This window comes from Cladosporium halotolerans (genome assembly GCF_011745625.1).
Source record: "Cladosporium halotolerans strain TM138-S3 chromosome Unknown Sca7, whole genome shotgun sequence".
Lineage (NCBI taxonomy): Eukaryota > Fungi > Ascomycota > Dothideomycetes > Cladosporiales > Cladosporiaceae > Cladosporium > Cladosporium halotolerans.
This window is the reverse complement of record NW_027191458.1, coordinates 480,773-497,948: the sequence shown is the minus strand read 5'-3', so window position 1 is coordinate 497,948 and position 17,176 is coordinate 480,773. Positions and strand designations below refer to the sequence as shown.

The following is a 17,176-nucleotide window of genomic DNA, read 5'->3' as shown; positions in this document are numbered from 1 at the left end:
AAAGAATCAGGTGGTAGGGTTAGGGTTGACCACTCACTAACGCAAAGCGTGACATGAAGATCTCGTTGTTACCACTGCTCGCTTTCGCCCTAGTCGCCATTCCGTGACATACTGCTAAATGAGAACTCGGTATGACTATTCTGCGGATGAGATGAGGAGCAGCCCCCAACTTATTATACAGGCCTGAAAAACAACAATGACACAATCAGCACTCCCAGCCTTGCCACCGAATGTTCTCATCTTCTCTCCGGAAAGCCCAAATGCCGCGAACGCACTTCTCAACGGACGTATTTACACCAAACTCGCCACCACGGCCAGAACAGCACCCGAGCAACTAGCATCTGCGATCGAGACGATCACGCCCAAAGAGAGCAGAGAATGCTTCTGCCTGCCCTTCCGGAAAGGCATTCTCATCTTCGACAACGCGGGTCCTGAAACAGATCAAGAAAAGCTCACTGACGCGCATCATGAGCACTTTCGCCAGGTCTGTCTTGCGCTCAAAGACGCAGACATCAATCTCGACTTCTCGGCTTGTATTTTTGATGCCGATAGCATTTTGAAGGCTGGGTTTCAGCTGGATGCTATGAGTCGGGGGTCAGTTTTGGTGATCGATCTCATGGATGGTGGGAATGATGATGATGATGATGATGATGATGATGATGACAGCGATGAGGACGATGAAGACGATCAAGCGACAGAGGCTAGCTTGAACGCTCTTGTCAGTGGGAATACGGTTGAGGCGCAATGAGATATTGAATTAGTTCCCACTAGCCATCCGACAACAAGCATGGTCGGACTGCAATGCTTGAGTATTTACTGATTGGACATTGTCTGGTATTGCACCAATGCAAACGAATTGACCGCCTTCTATACTCGACAGATGGCTAAAAGACCAGCATTTGTACTTCATTGTATCCGCCCGCCATGGCGATCATATTCTTCTCTTGAAAAGTTGTCAGATGCTTCAGAGTCTGGAGACAAGGTTGGTCGGCATTGAAGCACTATTCTCGGTTCTGATCTGTCTCCATCTTGGCCACTCGGGCCAATTCCACCGTCGCACCTCGCTCACTCGTATCTTCCAAAGTTTGCACGGCCTCGTGTCTTCACATCGTTTTGTATTGGATTTCCCATTATCTTCCCTTCATGCGTCAGAGCATTCAGAATGCTGATGACAGCCGCTGACCGTCCATGCAGGGACTTGGGAACGGCCTCTGATGGCTCATGCGGAAGCACCACACAGTACAAGACCTCCTCGATAGACAGCTGCAGGCCTAGCTGAGCTTGCACCATAGACATGAGTGGACGCAACAGATTTCCATCGTTCCAATTTTTACCAGCGACCGGGAAACCGAGACCCTCAACCTGCTTGGTTGTGCGTCCCGTCTATTCGTCCGCGAAGGCGTCAGCTTCCATGACCGGCCCCGAACCGATGACCGAGCTGAGTGAACATAACCATCGCAAGTCCCGGCGATCGATCGGTGCCCTGTAACTCCACGTTATAGAACCAGCATCTGAGCCAGGGCCGTACGCTAAAAACGCCGAACGCAGTAGTGCGGGTTCTCTCATGTTGCCTTCGAAGGTGCTCTTGACTTCCGCTCAAGCATTCCCAAGTTAACCAAGATCTCATCAAAACTCTCCGCCCAGCACAAATTCGTGCTCGAGTTTGCTTCCTCGTCGCTCATTGCAAGACTGCTAACATCCGGGACTTCGTAGCCCAACCGCGCCAACGTCTCCGCCAGAGCTTTTGAACTAGAACTCATCGGATCATCTCGGATGCAAATGCCAAGATCGGCGGCGAGGAGGCAGTCCAGGTCCGTCGTGGAGTCGCCAACATAGATATTAAAATGGTCTTTTCGATAGGTGAAGTTCTGCAACTTGTCGAAGCTAGTGCGGATGACAGCGCGACTTGGATCGATCAAGCGACCGGAGTTGCCATCGGGGCTCATCAGGCCGTCGATTTCATTAGCAGCAATATCGAGCTCGTTGAACGTTTGGTGTAGCTCCTTGTCGAGGTTGTGGAACCAGACGGCGTTTTTTAGGGTCGCGCGGATGAACGCCTCGCTCCAGTTGACACTGAGGATGCTGACGTTGTTGGCGAATCGAGGATTGTCTTCGTTGATGAGGGCCGATTGATCCTGTAAGAACAGCTCCTCCCAGCCGGGACGCAAGGCTGCTTGGCCGCTGTGAACGAGAGATTTAGACGCGCTTTGGACGTCGTCTCTGTTGAGGCCGGTGAAGAAGCCTGATCGTTCCACGCGCTCTGCGCTCCGGGCTTCTACGTCCGATAGGCTTTTGAGCCAAGCACTTTCTTCAGCGATGGTTTTGCGGTCTACCGGTTTGGGGATGTAGGATTGCTCGTGCTTGGAATAGTCGTCCATCCAGGCTTTGCCGAACTCAGCAAACATGTCTGTCCCTGTGGGCTTCTTGCCTAATCGAACATCGCGATTCTGGGCCATTGTTCCGAATGCGAGCATTGTATCTTTGATAGTGATTGTTCCATCCCAATCGAGGACGAGATTGATTGGTCTTGGTGTTGGCGACCGCGTCGTTCGTTGCATGGTCGACATTCTTCGCAGCCCACAGTCAATCGTAAACACTCCTTTGAAGTCGTCTTGCATAGAGCACGTGCTACCGACTCGATGGCCTGCCCAAGACCTACTGCCTTGATGCCTAAGGACCTGCCGCAACATTGCTGTACATACGGAAAGACACGCCTCGGCACTGCCCTGAGCAGACTCGAGATCCTCAGCGTCGATACTCAGCGCAAATGCACAGATCTCAAGATCTGGCCAAGACAGCGCCGCAGTTCTCCGTCTACCTCCGCGCAGAGGCGAATGCTTTCCCCACAAAGCGGAGCAGCGGCGGACATCGGGAGAGCCCTGGAAGTTGCTATTGCCGGATTGAAGAAGATGACCACGAACTGTCATTGCTCGAGAACGTTCTCTGATCAAATAAATCTCCTGTTTGTAAGTGCAAATCAACCAGACAGCTACGTCAAAACAACCTGCGGCTTCAAACTTCCAGATTGGCTCTGAAACTCACCTGCTTTCGGCTCGTGATCGCCTGCCATTACCGACGCTTAACAACGAGCGAGCCGTGATTGGCTGCCGCCCTCGCTCGGGAAGATCGCGCGCTCGAGGTTCCTTTGCCTCCGTCGTCAACGACTCTCGTTCTCTCGCCTCCAGGCCTTAACCCCGTACACGCTACACCTCTCCACTCCAACCACCCACCCACCCTCACCCTCACACACCATGGCCCTCCGTCTGGCATCGAGGCGCTTCGCGCCGGGCTTCGCGCCCCAGGTCTTCCGCCGCAGCATGGCCACCACCATCGAGCACACCAAGGGCGAGCCCATTTCCACCGCCGCCGAGGCCGCCACCGCATCCCGCCCTCCCATCCCCGCCTCCAAGACCACCAACGTCAAGGAGCCCTCCATGGACAAGGAGGCCCTCACCAAGACCTTCCACATCTACCGCTGGAACCCCGACGAGCCCACGAGCAAGCCCAAGATGCAGTCCTACACCCTCGACCTGAACAAGACCGGCCCCATGATGCTGGACGCGCTCATCCGGATCAAGAACGAGATCGACCCGACGCTCACCTTCAGGCGAAGCTGCAGAGAGGGCATCTGCGGCAGCTGCGCGATGAACATTGACGGTGTCAACACGCTGGCGTGCTTGTGTATGTGGAATACCGTCTGAAAGGAAACGGAATTGGCACAATGCATGGATATTGGCTAACGCACACGGACAGGCCGCATCCCCAGAGACGAGAAGCAGGAGGCCCGCATCTACCCGCTTCCTCACACCTACGTCGTCAAGGACCTCGTGCCCGACTTGACCCAGTTCTACAAGCAGTACAAGTCCATTCAGCCCTACCTGCAGCGCGACTCGCCGCCCGAAGACGTACGTTGCACACAATAACCCAAACCAACCAATTGCCGAATTAACACAACTTTCCAGGGCCGCGAAAACCGTCAATCCAAGGCCGAGCGCCGCAAGCTCGACGGCCTGTACGAGTGCATCCTGTGCGCGTGCTGCAGCACCTCGTGCCCCTCGTACTGGTGGAACAGCGAGGAGTACCTGGGCCCCGCCGTGCTGATGCAGTCGTACCGCTGGATCGCCGACTCGCGCGACGAGAAGACGGCGCAGCGCATGGACGGCCTTAACAACAGCATGAGCCTGTACCGCTGCCACACCATCCTGAACTGCAGCAGGACGTGCCCGAAGGGTCTCAACCCGGCGCTGGCGATTGCGGAGATCAAGAAGAGCATGGCGTTCACGTAAGTAGTGGACGGTTTGGATTTTGGCGTGATGGGGAAAACGTTTTCAAGGAAGGACCTCGCATTTGACTGATCGCTGTTGGCGGTGTTTATCTTTTTGTTTGTACATACCTGTAGAATCTTCAAACAGAAATCTCTTTGCTGTTCAATCGCCTTGCCTTCAGCTTTCGTTCGTACCACCTGGTCGTCGAATATGCTGAGGCAACAACCGCGAATCACGTGCAAGAAGACCCAACCTCACGAACGACGGCGGGAATGACGCGCCCCCGATGGCAATCCTACCAACACCACACGCAGCATCCCATGACTCAATCGCGCATCGGACCCATTGCTCTCCGCTGCACCTCCAAGCGGCCCTTCCACGCAGCAGCCCTACAATCCTCAACTCTAACAGCCATTGGCTGCCCGAGATCTCTCACCTTCAGGCTGGTCGGCGTAACAGCGGGTCCTAACGCAGCCGTCAGCGTGAACGTCCGCGTAAGGCTGAGCTTACGGGAAAGGTATGTGGCGGGCCTGGAAGCTGCTGTCGAGATTGGCCGACAAAGGGAAATAATTGCTGGATAGGGCTGAGCAGAAGGATGTAGGCGTCAGATGAAAGGTGATGTTGAGGGATGGGGATTGGGCGGCTCTATGTGTGATCGTGACGATGGGCGCTTTATCGATATGCCCGCGACTGGATGAGAGGTTGCAAACATCGGAAGTGAGGCGGTCCTGTAGGGAGGTTTGTTTGGCGGGTAGAGGCAAGATGAGGGCGTCAGTTCTACGATCGACGCGGCGCGAATGAACCTTCCGAAATAGTGGCATCATTGGCTGCGTGAAGCGCGCTGGATGCTAGAGAGAATTTGAACGTTTGAAAGGTTGGGTGAGCGCTTCAAGCAGAAATACGATCAGCGGCTGCATAGATCTGTTCGGCGGGTATTCAAGCACGTGGGCGTCAACCTCACGAGTTACAGCCGATGATCGACGACTAGGCCCCAGTTCAACCGCTGAAGACCTCTTCCGATCCGCGTCGGCTCTTGAGACTGGCCGCGCGGTTCACGATATACGGGAGTGGCGGCTGAGGCTCATTCGTCTGCCGGAGGCTTGCGTGCGCGTGTATCCTTGATCCTTGCGAGCATGGGTAGGCGACACGAGACGAGATCCGTATTCCAGCAAATGGGAAACGATTTTTCGTACTTCTGTCAAGGGAGTCTTGACCTACTTTCCAATGCGATGGCGCGCGCTAAGCAGCTCTCAACGGCTGTGGTACGTCGGTGGCGGAAGGGTTGCTATTTGCGGGCCAATGTTCGGGTGGGATTGCGAGCAGTCAGAACGGATCCAGTTTGTTGGCGGCCGTGAGCGTGGCAGCTACTGGGTGCGGGGGCTTCTCGTAAGGCGCCGTCGAAGAAGGCATTCTTGGGCGGCGAGGCGCTGATGGGGTTTGTATTGCAGGTGTTGTGGTGACGCGCGCGTAGGTGGTTGAGTTGTCTTGCGGTCTGCATTGGTTGGGCTTGCAGCCGCAGGATGGGCTTCTACCGCCAGATTATCTGACAAGTCTTAGGGAGGGTGTCGTAGATGGACTGTCGGTAGTATGCTTTTGGGAGGACCACGGTATCGCTCCAGAGGCGATCGCTCGATTCGGGACGTTCGCTCGCGTGCTGTCGCCGTCAGCCGTGTGTGTTGGTGGCAACCCCATATCCGACTCCACGCTCCACACCCACACCCACACCCACGAAGCCGAACCAGACGACTGGGAAGTGGGACCTCACATCCGCATCCGGCAGACTCGTCAGGCTTCGACAGCACACATGGCATCGTGCTGAAGGTTTGCACGGCACACGCAATCAGGCCACAGTCGCCAGCACCGGTGAGGCAGACGTCGGACGGCCTGCTGCTGTCGCGCTGCACGAAGATCCGCCCTCCCACAAGCGCCGAGGGCGGGCGCTTAGCAGGGCGCGCACGTCGAATCACAGGGCAGCCAAACACGCCGCATCCAGCAAGGCCTGAGGCCCGCGTGATGGCCGCTGCCTCCCATTGGGCCTCGCTGGCGCCCTGCTCGCATCACAAACAGCGGCCCGGACGACATCATCTTCGCCCTCAGCGCACCGCCGCTACGCGCCCGCCGCATCACCCACCCCTCCCAGAATAGTCGACGCCGCCGCATCTGTCCTGAGAGCTGCGTTGCAGGTTCAGTGCAGCGCGCCGGCCCCGTCTCACTACCTGCTGTTTGCTTCAATCCGTTCCTTTGGTCTGCCTTCCTTTAAGCCTACTTCTCCCTCCTCGTCACGCCCCGGTTTTCAATCTCCTCTTCACCGGCAATCCGTGCTTGCCAGTCCCCAGGTATTGGGTGCCCTCGTTGTCCAGTCCCTCACTAGAACCGCTCTCCACTCATTTTCCTTTTCTCCTTCCAACTTCCGTCCACCATGGCCTCGGCCACTGCTACGGCTACCATGGCTGCTGCCGGATTCGACAAACGATCGAGCTCTAGCACGGCTTCCTCTCTCCAAACGCCGGGCTCTGGAACTTTTCCCTCCGAAATGAGGAGCCCACTGGTTGCTTCGCCCGGCCTTCTCAAAAAAGACGAGGCCCTCAAGACTCCCATCACCCCGCCGTCGGCCTACCTGGACTTCCTCAAGAACATGTCTCCAGCCTTGATGAGCCCTCTACCAACCGGCACCAGCACCCACTTCAAGTTCCCAGACAAAGCCTCTGGTAAAATCACCGAACTAGGCGCCGATAGACCCATCCACAGCCCCGCAACCTCCCAACCAACCCTCTCACGCAACACTTCCTACGACTCCAACAACTCTGCCTCCACCACCTCAACGGACACTACCACCTCCCGCAGCAGCGCCAGTACTAACACGCGCCCCAAATCCCAATCCCCCCGCATCACCATCCCGCCCTCCCCCTTCGCCATGCCCGCCCCGCGTTCCTCCCGTACGCCCCGCCGCCTCCAAATCCCGCAATCGCCTTTCACGCCCGCCCTCAACTCCGCCGCTTCCGTGCAGTCGCCGTACTCCGGCACGCCCCTCAGCGCCGCCCCCTGGAGCGCGACGTACAGCCCGCGCGACGCGGACCCGGACGCCAATGGGAAACCGGGCAAGGTCAGCGTGCGCCAGGTCGTCACGCGCACAGTCACGTACTGCCGTACGCCGCTGGAGCCGGCGCCGAGGGGGAAGAGGAGAAAGCTGGACGCTCCGGCCGCCGAGCAGGTGGCGGCCGCGAGGAAGTCTGCGGAGCCGGAGGAGGCGCTGTCACGGAAGTCTTCGCAGGAGGCTGTGCCGAAGCAAGACGAGGTGGATGTGAAAAGGGAGGCGGACGAGGAACCTGCTAGTGATAGCACGACGTCACCTCCGCAGGCGGACGCGTAGTACTGCGGGACTCTTGCCAGCGGCCGGTCTCGTCACCCGAAACATCTGGATGCCCCTGAAGCTTCTGCTTCTGAGTCGGCGTGTCTCCTCAGCTCTCGCCACTCAGCTATCACGAATGAACGAACGAAACAGCCCCGCATGCTTTGTTGCTACCTGGATTTACTACTTGAAAGACTTCGACAGCCTGGCGCCGCGGAGCGCATTGGAGTGGTGTACTTGCAGCGCTGTGTTTGGTGTTTGTTTTGAATAGGAGTTTAAGAAGTGTGTGTTTTTTTGAGGGCGGTTTCTCTGTTTTGACTGGCTTTGAAATGTTGCTGTCAGGCAGGCGCGTCTGAACATTTTCGTACGGCATATCATGGTGAGGTCTCAGCACGGAGTGGGTGTCGCGGAGCGATGTTTTTTAAGACAGAAAACTATGGCCGGGTATCGAGCAGATCACTTTATCGACTACGATTGATATTCCACGGGTGGCCTTCGCATCTCACGCTCTATCCATAAGTCGTTGCGCCACCATGGATCGTTCGCCTCGCATACTGTTATGTCCATTACCCCCTCTAAACTCCCCCAATCATGCACTGAACACAGAAACCACACACCCACTTCCCCCGTCCTGCACGACAAGCCGTCCGTCCGCCCTGTCCGTTGCGCATCTACTAGATTGCGGTCCGGCGGCCGCGCGACTATCCGTCCGATGTTAGCAAGCGCTGACGGACGAGTGGGTTGGTGGGCTGGCTTACCTCGGTGTTGTGATTTGCGCTGCATCCGATGATAGCGAAGAAGCGTGCGTGGCGATCGGAGCGGGTGTCGGTGTTGGAGCGGCATCGCGTTTCCAGTGCGTGAAGGGTTTGCGCGCTTCGGCGAGGGCGAGGGCGAGGAGGAGGGGTAGGAGGAAGTTGTAGATTGGGAAGTAATTCATTGTATTGGTTGACTTGATTGGAAGAATAATGTAGCGATTTATGAGGGATCGATATTGGGGTGGCTGGGAAGGAGTTGGCGGTTGACTAGATACCCTCAGTCGTGGGATGGTGTGGCGAATGTGAGGCAAGTGCTGTTGTCCTTGATACCATCCGTTCGCAGAGAAGATGAGAGAGATACGTGTAGACAAATGTAATGAACGGACGACAAGACGGACTTCATGCAATATCATGCACCGCCAACCCAAGGCATTCCACCAGGTCTCGGACAGGCCCCGCTCGCCGCCACGCCTATACCATCACACTTATGGACGACGGAGGCCTCGAATAGGCATCACCCTCTCAGCCACACCGCGGCGCCCATCACGAGACCATATATAGCAGTCTTGCCCAGGAACTGTCAGATCGATAGTCCGGAAGCTTACGCGCGCCGGTGCCTTGTCGCGGCCCGGCAAGCGGGAGTGGAAGCCTTCTGGAAGTGAGGTCAGAGCCGCAAGCGCAGCCAAGCAAGCGCGGCTTCATCACATGCTTCGAACTTCCACTTCCACGCCGCTTTGCGCCCGCGACTACAACATCCACACAACAACCCCCCACGACATACCCTCGCGATGGACGGCTCGGACGTCCCGCCCCCTCCTCCACCGCCTCCGTCGGACACTCTACCTCCTCCCCCTCCTCCCCCACCCACGAACGACGTCCCGCCTCCTCCGCCCAGCACAGATCTCCCACCTCCCCCGCCGCCACCTACGAACGGAAACGGCGCTGCAGAGCCCGAAGAAGACCTGCAACCGAATCTCAGGAAGCGCAAACTAGGCTGGGGCGCGAAGTCCAGAACACAAGCACTCAGCATCGAGGATCTGCTGGCGAAGAAGAAGGCCGCCGACGAAGCGGCCGCGAAGCCCAAATTCTTGTCCAAAAAAGAGCGCGAGCGGCTCGCGCTGGAGAAAAGTGAACAGGAGGCGGCGGCACTGAAAAGGGAGAGGGAGACTGCGAGCAGTGGTTCAAATGGTACGACGAATGGCGCAAATGGGCATGCGAGGGAGCCGGCCAAGAGCGTGCCCACCGGCCCGCGCTCGATGCCTACTGGTCCGCGAGCGATGCGCGCGCAGCCATCTGCGGAGCTGGCAAACAAGGGGTATGATATGAAGCCGCCGGCGGCGCCAAAGGGCGTTGCGATCGTGGACGCACCGCAGGGGAAGAAAGCGAAGGAGGGCGACGTGGAGACGAACATGATCCGGCAGCGGTACATGGGCGCGGACACGCAGGTGTCGTCGTTCTCGGCGAAGAAGAAGCGCAAGCGGACGACGGAGAAGAAGTTCAATTTCGAGTGGAATGCTGAGGAGGACACGAGCCCGGATTACAACCCGCTGTACAATTCAAGGGCGGAGACGAATTTCTTTGGGAGGGGAAAGTTGGGCGGGTTCACGGATGAGATGAACGAGCAGCAGGTGCAGAAGTATGCTGCTTCGTTGGCGGCGAGGGATCCGGAGGCTGGGCAGCAGCGGGCGGCGCAGATTTTGGAGATGGAGCGGAGGAGGCGGGAGGAGGGTGGTAGGAATGGGATTGATGTGCATTGGAGTCAGAAGCCTTTGGAGAGGATGCGGGAGAGGGACTGGCGTATCTTCAAGGAGGACTTCAACATTGCTACGAAAGGTGGAAACATTCCCAATCCTATGCGCAGCTGGAAGGAATCTGGACTGCCAACCCGGTTACTCGACATTGTGGACCAAGTGGGCTACACCGAGCCTTCAGCGGTACAAAGAGCTGCCATTCCCGTGGCTCTACAGTCTCGCGATCTGATTGGTGTTGCTGTGACTGGTTCTGGTAAAACAGCAGCCTTCTTGCTCCCACTGCTGGTCTACATTTCGGAGCTACCTGAGCTGAACGAGTTTACAAAGAATGACGGCCCTTATGCGATCATTCTGGCTCCCACCCGCGAACTGGCACAGCAAATTGAGATCGAAGCGAAGAAGTTCGCCACCCCTCTCGGCTTCAAGTGTGTTTCCCTCGTCGGTGGCCACAGTATCGAAGAGCAATCCTATAATATGCGCGACGGCGCAGAGATCATCATCGCCACGCCCGGCCGTCTCGTCGACTGCATCGAGCGCCGCGTCCTCGTCCTCAGCCAGTGCTGCTACATCATCATGGACGAAGCCGACCGCATGATCGACCTCGGTTTCGAAGAGCCCGTCAACAAAATCCTCGACGCCCTCCCCGCCAGCAACGAGAAACCCGACACCGACGACGCCGAGAACGCCGCCGCCATGGCCCGCCACCTCGGCGGCAAAGACCGCTACCGCCAGACCATGATGTACACCGCCACCATGCCGCCGGCCGTCGAGCGCATCGCCCGCAAGTACCTCCGTCGGCCCGCCATCGTGACTATCGGCAACGTTGGCGAGGCCGTCGAGACCGTCGAGCAGCGCGTCGAGTTCGCGCAGGGCGAGGAGAAGCGCAAGAAGCGGCTGGCCGAGATCCTGCACTCGCGCGCCTTCCGCCCGCCCATCATCGTCTTCGTCAACATCAAGCGCAACTGCGACGCCGTCGCCCGCGACATCGGCCGCATGGGCTACAGCGCCGTCACGCTGCACGGCAGCAAGACGCAGGACCAGCGCGAGGCGGCGCTCGCGTCGCTGCGCAACGGCAACACGGAGGTGCTCGTCGCCACGGATCTTGCGGGCCGAGGTATCGATGTGCCGGACGTCTCGCTCGTGGTCAATTTCAACATGGCGACCAATATCGAGAGCTATACGCATAGGATTGGTCGCACGGGTCGTGCAGGCAAGCAGGGTGTGGCGATTACGTTCCTGGGCAATGAGGATGCGGATGTCATGTATGATCTGAAGCAGATGATTAGCAAGAGCTCGCTATCGAAGGTGCCGGAGGAGCTGAGGAAGCACGAGGCGGCGCAGCAGAAGTCGTCTAAGGGGAGGGCCAAGATCGAGGATAGTGGAGGTTTTGGCGGCAAGGGCGGGTGGTGAGCTGTTGATGGGATCGATGGTAGATAAGACAATCGAGATCAACGATGGCCCGTGAGGCTGGGTATAAGGCTGGTTCTCCGTTCCTTGGTGCAATGGTACGTGCGTGTTTAGCCCTGTATAAGGCTGTAAGGCTGGTAAGTGCCCACGTGCCGATGTTGAATCAAGGCCTTCCTGTGAACAGTGGCCGTGGAATACCGACCTTGCCAAAGGGTTCAAAATTTGTTCTAGAGTGTGATGTAAGGTGGTTTATGCTTGTATTAATATTACACGACTGGGCACCTCGTTGCCTTTTGTTTCTTTTGCACTCTTCATGTTCTTCCATCCCGACCTGCTGGCTCTGTTCGGCCAAAATAACTCTCAAGCGAGCTGTTTCCCGCTGCTGTCTTGGATTATTTTCTTGTCCAATGCTGTCGACATGCAACTCATCTAGATTCTTCCCTTTTTCACAATCGTGGTTGTTTGATTCTGACTCCCCTTGCTATCAGTCATTGTGTATGCGTGCGGTCCTATAGACCTCCCTCGTCCTAGATTGCTGGGAACGTAAATGCAAACCCGCATTTTCATCAGTCCACACCGCTCGGTCTCCACTTGCGATTTTCAGCGAAGCGCTTTTCTGGCCATCACTTTACGTGTGGCATGCTTTTGCGTACGCGGCGCCTTCGCTGATCGATCCGCTCCACGCGTTCACTTCCGTGATCTCACCGAGAGTCTGCCCTGCCCTCGATGCGACAACGTAGTCGGTAATCTCAGATTCCGCCGAAAGAAGCTGGTTGAATGGTAGCCCTGCGGCCTTGTATCAAACGCTCCGTCTGGACATACAAGCTGTCAAGGTACTGCATCGCACGAGGGTCCTTCAGAATCTTCGCGACCTGCAAGCCAGAGCTAATCAGCTGCAAGATGTTGCGGTCGTCCTTGAGCGGGCGGCTCTGGTGCTTGGCGGCATGGCGCATCTCCAGGCTGTTCTCGAGGATGGTGATGAGCTGCTTGATCTGGCCATTGTAGAGCACGCGGGCGGGGATGCGGCGCTTGGTCGCGAGGCGCTTGAGCAGGTACACCCATTCCGACCACTCGCGGTCGGCGGCGGTGCGGACGGGCCGCTTGTCGGGCTCGATGGGCACGGGGAACTGGTAGCGCGCGACGAAGTCGTACCCGCACTGCGACAGCCGGTCGTTGACCTTCGTCAGGATCTCGTCTTGTTCTTGCGCGTAGAGCGTGATGGGCAGCTGCGGCAGATCCTCCTCTTTCGGCTCGTAGTCGCCGTCGGCCGGCTTGTCAAGGAGCTGCGATGGGCCGTCGAACTCGTCGCGGTTGGAGGGTCGGCGCTGGGGGTACGTCTTACCGCCGCTATGCAAGCTGGTGTTGCTCGAGGCGGTCTCGCCGTAGTAGTTCGGTATGGAGTTGATTCGAGTGCTTTCGGAGGAGCTGCGCTGGAGGGCTTGCGGAGGCCAGTTGCTTTCCCACGGGCTGTAGGGCGCACTTTCGGCGGGGGATCTGGTCGAGGTAGGGAACTGGCCTAAGCCTGGTGAGGCGGGCCAAGGCGAGCTGTCTGCATAACCGGGAGTGCGTCTGTTCGACCAGTCCGGGTCTGTTCCCCAACGCTGCTGCTGGGCGTTTTGTTGGTTCTGGAAGGATCGCTGTTCGGCAGCCATCAGACCGGGCGGGTAGCTGTGATAGAGGTAAGTTTCAATTGGCGGCGATAGATACGGGAATCATAGGTGGGTGAGCTTACCTGACGGCCGGTGAAGGCCTTGTGGAAGACCAGATATCAGAGCGGTCGGCTTGCATAGGAAGGCGTTGTCTAGAGAAGCCATTGGTGAGTCGCGAGCCCAACTATGCGCAAGGATTAAAAAAGCGTACTGTCTAGCGAAAGCCTCGTCGTATCGACCATAAAGCGCGCTGCCCCGACGAGGGTCGTTGGGCGCATACCCGGAGGATATCGACGGTGGGCCCGAGGACATGTCGATTGTGCAGGAAGGAAAAGTTAAACGAGAGCGAAAGGCGTGCTCGAAAAGATAGGCACTCGCGTGCCCGGCCGAAAGCAGAATTTGCGGTCAGAGGAGTACGAGTACTTTTTTTTCCTTTACGAGTGATTGCCAGCCCACGAGGCTGTCGAGGGGGTAGTGCGGCCTCGTGGTGGACTCAACTGAGAAAGAGGAGGCCCCATCTCAAGGCTTGAGCAGACCCCATAGGCTAGAGGTATAGCGATGCGCAAGGGAACCCTCCGGCACCCCGAAGAACAGCGATGGAAGGAAGTGTTCGAACCCAACTGCTGCCCATTGCGTAGGTTCGGGTCTCGTGGCTTCCACGCAAGGCACGCTTGGTGTCGATCGCCGCTTGGATGGCCGGCCGGGCGATCTGGCACGCGCAGAACAGGTCGAGAAAAACGGCGCTATCAGAGCAGAGCCTGTAACATTATTCTGGGTCACCGGTGGATGTGGGCAGACATCCTTGTCCGTGGGCGGGCGCCGAGTGGGTAGGCGAATGCTCCAGCATCAAAGACGTTGACGCTGGGGCCATCGCCTAATGACATCGCGATAGTCTCCGCCTAGCAGCCTAAGCGCAGCCGAAAAAGACTGGCGCGTCTAATCAGCCCTGCTGTGATTCGGCACGCCGCGGGCGACGTGGGGGGGCAGTAGTGTCACAAAATGTCCGAAAATACAGACTTTTGCCGGCAGGCGTGTTGCAATTGCCGTTTGTCAACAGCTGCCGCCTGAAAAAGAGACTCTTGGGAACCACGCTAACATTGCAGAGAAAGATACACGCTGAGCGCCCGTAGGGCAGAGCGGGTCCAGAGTGTCGGGCGAGGCGGCGGATACGGAAATTCGAACGGACTCGGGAGGCAGACGTTGACAGCTCGCTGATTGGGCATGGTCTACCCATGCTCACGACCGCTCACACTACGGTCCCCCCAGCTCAAGCAATAGTCTCGTAATCATCTCACTAATGTTTGCCTGGCACGGACATCGCTCGCACTTTCAACGGGAAGGATTGGCCCTGTTTCGTTTCGCCGCCCTACTCGGAGGTGTCGGGCTAGCCATGTGTTGTATCGCCTAATCCGTGGGGGCATATGAGCGATCGACGCAGGCTTCCCTGGTATTCGAGTTTGCGCTCGCAATCTTTGGGCACGCTTGCAGTCCTCGCCAAGTCCGCATGACCTGCACCCGATCCCGAGCGCAGAGGGCATGCGCGATTTGATAAGATTTCAGAAGACGGCGGTGACGATGCAGTGGCTACAATCGAGGTCTCCCCAGAGCCTGGGACAACCACGAGCACACTCATGCAGCTAAAGCCCGACGACAGCGCACCACGCGACGGTTGAGTTGCCAAATTCTCGGTCAATTTCAGGAGGCTTCTCCTCGCCGAGGGCGCTCGGCATCTTCCCGAATTTCGAGCTGCCGGTACTTGCTCCATCTGCTCTGCCCAGGTGTCGGCTGACTCACGCTTGTGCTGGCTGCAAACCGACGTCCGAGCAAACAGGCGGTACCACGGGCAAAGGACCCAAGCACGCGATCTAGCGCGTCTGATCCAGCACGCGAGGAGAGGCTATCAGCCGCTGCAGCCTTCCTGAAATTCTTCGGCAGGTAAAAGCGGAAATTAACACTCATTATTCGTGTGCCCTCAAAGATTATTCAGTCGCCGCCACTCCCCAGAAGCTCATGATTCTTCGGCTCAAGCTACCGCGCTGGCGCGGGCGTGGGGCAAGAAGTTTGAAACCGCTGCTTCAAAAAGCTACACCGTACCGCTGATTTTTCTCTTCGCAGAAGGTTGAGCGCGCACCGAGCAAAGCCGCGCGCGGTCTCCTGAGCTCTGCAGTGGATGAGGTTCCCACTCGCCTACACGCGTCTCCAGATGCTAGCAGTATCGGTCGACGTGTTGCCAAGTTGCGGTGAGCTAGGGGAGGAGACTCCAAGTTTCGCGCGCAGGCTTTTTAGCCCCTCGGCGGAGGAATTGCGCAAGTTCGTGCTTTTGGTTCAACGACAGCTGGCCGCAGAAACCGCACCAGCCGTTGTGCTCGTGCGGTGCTTGCCTGAGGTATCACCTGCATGACGGACTCGTCTCCGACATGCGATTCTGACGGTGGGTGTTGGGTGATGGTGACAGGGCGGCGTGTGACTCCGAGACGCCCAAGACGGTGTTGAGTAGTCGCCGGAATATTGTACGGTACGGAGCTTCGGCCGCTAAAGAAACCTCGATGAATGTGTAGGTGAGGTCGATTTAAGCTTACCTTGAGTTGGAGGAAGGCGCGATCAGAGCAGAGCATTCAGCCGCGATGTGTGCGACGACCAAACCAAACCTACTTTGTGATTTGCTGAGCATACTCAAAAAATGACCTTCCACGTGAGTACCATGTTGGCGCGACAGGTTCCCGGACATTGACTATGTGCACGTGCGAGCACCCTTGATGTCTCACCGGCGAGGGATTCCGAACGTTGTCTGCCGTGCCTCAACCATGTTCTCCGGAACCCGGGGTGAGGCTTATTAAATGAACATCTACATGATGCTGGGGGCAGGACACGTAGGGCAAGAAGCGGGTGGGGATGAAGGATGCATGTCTCTCTGCCGTTCGGGTCAGGGAGTTCTGTTTCATTTGTTCAGGGCAGGTCGCAGAGGTCTGCCGAGCTCAGGTTCGCTTGGGAGTTGGACACGTGCAGCCTGACGGCAAAAGGGCGAAGCGAAGCAAGGTAGCGAGGCGAACTCCGCAGACAAGGGTTGGCACACGAAGAAACAGCAAACACTGGCGATTCGGTGGGAAAAAGAAGAATACGGGGACGCCGTCGTCGCTGGAAGTGTAAGTTAGGAAATAATCAGTCTTGTCAGACTTCAGCTACCGGCAGCCGCCAAAACAAAAAGATCAGTGGGTATCAAATTCACCCTCCATCCAGTCCCTCCTCTCTTATCCTCTCGCATCTCCCATGCGATCATTACGCCGTCCCATATCCTCCCCTCCTAAATCTCTGTAGTCTCTTCATCCTCTACTCCTTCTTGTGACCCATACCGAGCGCATGCTGGGCCTTCTCGATGAAGCCCGGCTTCTCGTGCTCGGCCTCGCCCCTGCTCGTCGAGCGCTCCTTCTTCTTCTCGCCATTCGCGCCTAGAGTCACCTGGTTGCCCTCACCACCGCGACCCCAGTGGTAAGTGCCGGTGGTGGGCTGGTCCTTCGCGTGCGAAGGCGGCGCGTCGAGGTCTTGCGCCAGGCGCGCGTTGGCCGCGTTGTCGTTCGAGACGATGTTGCCGGTACCTGAAAGAGTCAGTATGCGCGACAACGTTGCGAGCGAAGGAAGTTATGCGCACCGCCGCGGCCGGTGGTGTAATTCTGCGATTTGATGGTGGGTGTTTGCAAGCTGTCGGTGGTGACATCGTCCTTTGGGGCGCTGCCCATGTTGCCTGCGCCGCCGCGACCGTGAGACATGCTGCGAACGGTGCTGTCGTGAGCTGCTGCGGTGTGTCGGTGTGCCATTTCTGTCGCAAGGTGGCAGACGGGTGTTCAGTAATATGGTGGGGTTAGGCGATGATGCGCTCGTGCGTCCAGATCGGTATGCGCGTGCCGGGGTGCGGGTGGCTTGCTGGTCTTATGAGTGCGATAAGGCAGCGAGACGGGACGGTGATGAGGGTGCTAAGAGATAACAGAAGGCCTTACGAGTTTCG

At 57.6% G+C, this 17,176-nt stretch overlaps 8 protein-coding genes across 8 annotated transcripts; 4 read left to right on the top strand and 4 right to left on the bottom strand.

Moving 5' to 3' along the window:
• Positions 1-196: 196 nt before the first annotated feature.
• On the top strand, positions 197-748 carry WHR41_02921 (uncharacterized protein; the record flags this gene model as incomplete). The annotated part of the gene is made up of 1 exon (XM_069371527.1): positions 197-748. The coding sequence occupies one exon, from the start codon at positions 197-199 to the stop codon at positions 746-748; it is 552 nt and encodes a 183-aa protein (XP_069231308.1).
• Positions 749-1,562: 814 nt separating this feature from the next.
• WHR41_02920 (uncharacterized protein) lies at positions 1,563-2,558 on the bottom strand (the record flags this gene model as incomplete). The annotated part of the gene is made up of 1 exon (XM_069371526.1): positions 1,563-2,558. One exon carries the CDS (start codon positions 2,556-2,558, stop codon positions 1,563-1,565), a length of 996 nt encoding a protein of 331 aa, XP_069231309.1.
• A 374-nt stretch (positions 2,559-2,932) lies between these two features.
• SDH2 (Succinate dehydrogenase [ubiquinone] iron-sulfur subunit, mitochondrial) lies at positions 2,933-4,431 on the top strand. The gene is made up of 3 exons (XM_069371525.1): positions 2,933-3,681; positions 3,754-3,905; positions 3,963-4,431. Exons 1-3 carry the CDS (start codon positions 3,252-3,254, stop codon positions 4,284-4,286), a joined length of 906 nt encoding a protein of 301 aa, XP_069231514.1. The 5' UTR covers positions 2,933-3,251; the 3' UTR covers positions 4,287-4,431.
• A 2,253-nt stretch (positions 4,432-6,684) lies between these two features.
• On the top strand, positions 6,685-7,635 carry WHR41_02918 (uncharacterized protein; the record flags this gene model as incomplete). The annotated part of the gene is made up of 1 exon (XM_069371524.1): positions 6,685-7,635. One exon carries the CDS (start codon positions 6,685-6,687, stop codon positions 7,633-7,635), a length of 951 nt encoding a protein of 316 aa, XP_069231513.1.
• A 381-nt stretch (positions 7,636-8,016) lies between these two features.
• Positions 8,017-8,815, bottom strand: WHR41_02917 (uncharacterized protein). The gene is made up of 2 exons (XM_069371523.1): positions 8,373-8,815; positions 8,017-8,315 (listed from the first exon to the last, which is right to left on the bottom strand). Exons 1-2 carry the CDS (start codon positions 8,780-8,782, stop codon positions 8,204-8,206), a joined length of 522 nt encoding a protein of 173 aa, XP_069231510.1. The 5' UTR covers positions 8,783-8,815; the 3' UTR covers positions 8,017-8,203.
• Positions 8,816-9,157: 342 nt separating this feature from the next.
• On the top strand, positions 9,158-11,530 carry prp28 (Pre-mRNA-splicing ATP-dependent RNA helicase prp28; the record flags this gene model as incomplete). Its single annotated transcript, XM_069371522.1, has 1 exon — positions 9,158-11,530. One exon carries the CDS (start codon positions 9,158-9,160, stop codon positions 11,528-11,530), a length of 2,373 nt encoding a protein of 790 aa, XP_069231509.1.
• A 192-nt stretch (positions 11,531-11,722) lies between these two features.
• Positions 11,723-13,986, bottom strand: WHR41_02915 (uncharacterized protein). Its single transcript, XM_069371521.1, has 3 exons — positions 13,388-13,986; positions 13,260-13,328; positions 11,723-13,195 (listed from the first exon to the last, which is right to left on the bottom strand). The coding sequence occupies exons 1-3, from the start codon at positions 13,486-13,488 to the stop codon at positions 12,277-12,279; spliced, it is 1,089 nt and encodes a 362-aa protein (XP_069231512.1). The 5' UTR covers positions 13,489-13,986; the 3' UTR covers positions 11,723-12,276.
• Positions 13,987-16,292: 2,306 nt separating this feature from the next.
• Positions 16,293-17,173, bottom strand: WHR41_02914 (uncharacterized protein). Its single transcript, XM_069371520.1, has 2 exons — positions 16,823-17,173; positions 16,293-16,769 (listed from the first exon to the last, which is right to left on the bottom strand). The coding sequence occupies exons 1-2, from the start codon at positions 16,986-16,988 to the stop codon at positions 16,504-16,506; spliced, it is 432 nt and encodes a 143-aa protein (XP_069231511.1). The 5' UTR covers positions 16,989-17,173; the 3' UTR covers positions 16,293-16,503.
• Positions 17,174-17,176: the final 3 nt, after the last annotated feature.